Raw genomic sequence first — 3,097 nt, 5'->3', positions numbered from 1 at the left:
AAAAAGAGTGTATGGAATACTTGTCAGCTCTTCAAGAAGAGACTTACTGTGGCTCAAGCGGCTAAGGCGCCAGCCACATATACCTGAGCTGGCGGGTTCAAATCCAGCCTGGGCCTGCCAAAAACAAGGATGGCTACGACCAAAAAATAGCTAGGCAGGTGCCTGTAGTCCCAGCTATTTGGGAGGTGGTGGCAGAAGAGCCCAGGAGTTGGAGGTTGCTGTGAGCTGTGATGCCATAGCACTCTACCCAGGGTGACAGCTTGAGGCTCTGCCTCAAAAAAAAAAAAGAGACTTACTGTATAACAGGAAAAGCCTGGACACTCACCTACCTAGACGCAGGGATGTCTGAAGAAGACATTTTTTCAATGTTCCTTTACTTCCATTAGCCTATGCTGTTAAAGTACAGAACTATTAACTTTTAAGCCACTCAGAAAAATAAAACACCTTCAGGTACAACTTTCCTGGACACTCACCTTTTGGTAAGCTCTTTGATTTTGTCCTGATTTCTCTGGTGTAGGACTTGTATTTCCTCAATGCGAATTTGTCTATCCTCCATGAGTCCTTCAACTTGTTCTCTAGAAAGCCTGGACTGCTCCTCCAGCTGAGCCTGCAGTGCTCCTACCTAGATAGGCCAACAAAGGGTGAGGTTTCTACTCCTGCTTCCACTTACTTCACATGGATAAAAGTTAGACTTTCTCCAAAAAAGTATAAAACCAAAACAAACACAAACTCCAACAACACAGTAGCAAACAAATAGCAGAAAAACTTCAACCTTAATCCTCTTTGTGTCTTATAAATAAGGTCAGGCTACACAAAAGTACATCCTTTGTCCACACTAAGCCCAGGATCCACATTGTTATGCCCAGGAGTTCCACAAAGATCACTGCCAAACAAGATGAATTCACAGCAGGGTCCCTTTATTGAACAGCCATGTGGCAAATGCCTCACACCCAAAACAGGGGTTCAGAGAGCAGCCCCGAGTGCTTAAGCGGTTGGGGTTTTTTTGAGACAGCCTCAAGCTGTCCCCCTGGGTAGAGTGCCGTGGCATCATTGCTCACAGCAACCTCCAAATCCTGGGCTCAAGCGATCCTGCCACTATCTCCCACGGAGCTGGGACCACAGGCGGCGCCCATCACAATGCTTGGCTATTTTTTTTGGTTGCAGCCATCCATCATTGTTTGGTGGGCCTGGGTTGGATTCGAACCCGCCACCTTAGGTGTATGTGGCTGGTGCCTTAGCCACTTGCGCCACAGGCGCCAAGCCAAGGGGTCAGGTTTTTAAGGCTTGGTCTGCATCTGGTTGGTACACAGGCTGCCCAGGTGCCTTCGGATAGGTTAGCAAGCATTGTATAGAAATAGAATTTTGCAGTTAGTTAGCCACATATCTATCTTTGTTTCAGTATTTTTCCCACATGGTATTTCTCAAAAGGGCAGTCTGGGAATAGCTGGTACTTCCCAGTCTGTTTCTCAGGGGAGTTAGTCAAGCAAAAGGTCAGTGAGTACTTTCCCATCTATCTTGGGAGTGAACCAGACTTACTCCATTTTACTGAGGGCTTGCGGCCCAGAAATTTGCCAGAAGTTAACTGGTATTTTTCCACGTTATTCTAGGCCTAATAACATCACACAAGGAAAGCTATCCAAATCTGGTTTCCTCTACCCTGTGATTTTACATTTTACTGTCTCTCTTTTGGACTTTAAGGACTGTCTCCTCCTCCCTTTTTTTTTTTTTGAGACAGAGTTTCACTATGTCACCCTCAGTAGAGTGCCATGGCGTCATAGCTCACAGCAACCTCAAATACTTGGGCTTAAGTGATTCTCTTGCCTCAGCCTCCCAGAAGCTGGGACTACAGGTGCTCACCACAACGCTCAGCTATTTTTTTTTTGGTTGTAGTTGTCATTGTTGTTTAGCTGGCCCAGGCCGGGTTTAAACCTACCAGCCTGGGTGTATTTGGCTGGCATCGTAATCACCGTGCTACAGGCACCAAGCCAGACTGTCTCCTTTTTAAAACACACTAGTTGTATAGCAACAGAACAACTTCTTAGTTTTTGGTTTCAAAAGCAGAACAAAATGAATACAGTATAATCTCTTGCTCTGAATCTGGCTGTCATGACTCCACATGGACATGACGGCCAAATGCAGAAACTGTCATTTAAACCAATAAAACCTGACTCCAATAAGGACAGGAACTTTAGGAAACTACATGAAAAAAATCACAGTTCTAAATGGTGTGCAATTACCAAGAGGTAACAGAATAATTCGTTACTTTGCTAGCCTTTAGAACCCATGTACCAAGTAAATGAATATTACCCCCAAAAGTCAATCTATCCACATAGACAAGCTTTCCTCTGAAATTCTTTGGGCATCCCATACGCCAATCACCAAGTAAATCCTTACTTTACGATGTTTTGTTGTTTTGTTGGATAGGACTTAGCATATTGAATAGAAGGTTCAGAATAGCACTTAGAGAATGCTCAAATAGAGAATGATAGTTTTTGTTTTGTTTTCTTTGAGACAGAATCTCATTTTGTCACCCTCAGTAGAGTGCTGTGGCATCACAGCTCACAGCAGTCTCAAACTCTTGGGCTCAAGTGATTCTCTTGCCCCAGCCTCCTAAGTAGTTGGGACTACAGGCGCCTGCCACAACGCCTGGCTATTCTTTTAGAGACGAGGTCTCACTCTCAGTCTGACTCAGGCTGGTCTCTAACTCATAAGCTCAGGCAACCCATCTGCCTTGACTTCCCAGAGTGCTAGGATTACAGGTATGAGCCACTGCGCCCAGCCTGAGAATGATCGTTTTTGAGCCAGGCGTGGTGGCTTATACCTGTAATCCTAGCACTCTGAGAGGCCAAGGCGTGTGGATTGCCTGAGCTCAGGAGTTCAAGTGAGATCTTATCTCTACTAAAAATAAGAAAAAAAAAAAAACCTAAAACAAACAAAAAACTTTGCCAGGTATTGTGGTGGGCACCTGTAGTCCCAGCCATTTGAGAGGCAAGACGACTGCTCATACATAGGAGTTTGAGGTTGCTGTGAGCCACGATACTCTAGGGTGACAGAGTAAGACAAAATAAATAAATAAAATAAAAAACAAACTGTTGGA

The 3,097-nt window shown here is 44.7% G+C and overlaps 1 protein-coding gene across 1 annotated transcript in view; it reads right to left on the bottom strand.

Annotated features, from left to right (window-relative positions):
• The window catches only part of CCDC77 (coiled-coil domain containing 77), a 54,030-nt gene that overhangs the window by 16,040 nt on the left and 34,893 nt on the right, over window positions 1–3,097 (bottom strand). Inside the window, exon 7 of the mRNA XM_003796493.3 lies at window positions 474–622. Coding sequence (XP_003796541.2) covers window positions 474–622 — 149 coding nt within the window. The remainder of the gene's footprint in view (window positions 1–473; window positions 623–3,097) is intronic.

The sequence above is a fragment of the Otolemur garnettii genome, unplaced genomic scaffold, assembly GCF_000181295.1.
Source record: "Otolemur garnettii isolate 467f Iridium unplaced genomic scaffold, OtoGar3 scaffold00104, whole genome shotgun sequence".
NCBI lineage: Eukaryota > Metazoa > Chordata > Mammalia > Primates > Galagidae > Otolemur > Otolemur garnettii.
This window is presented reverse-complemented; position numbering and strand designations above follow the sequence as displayed.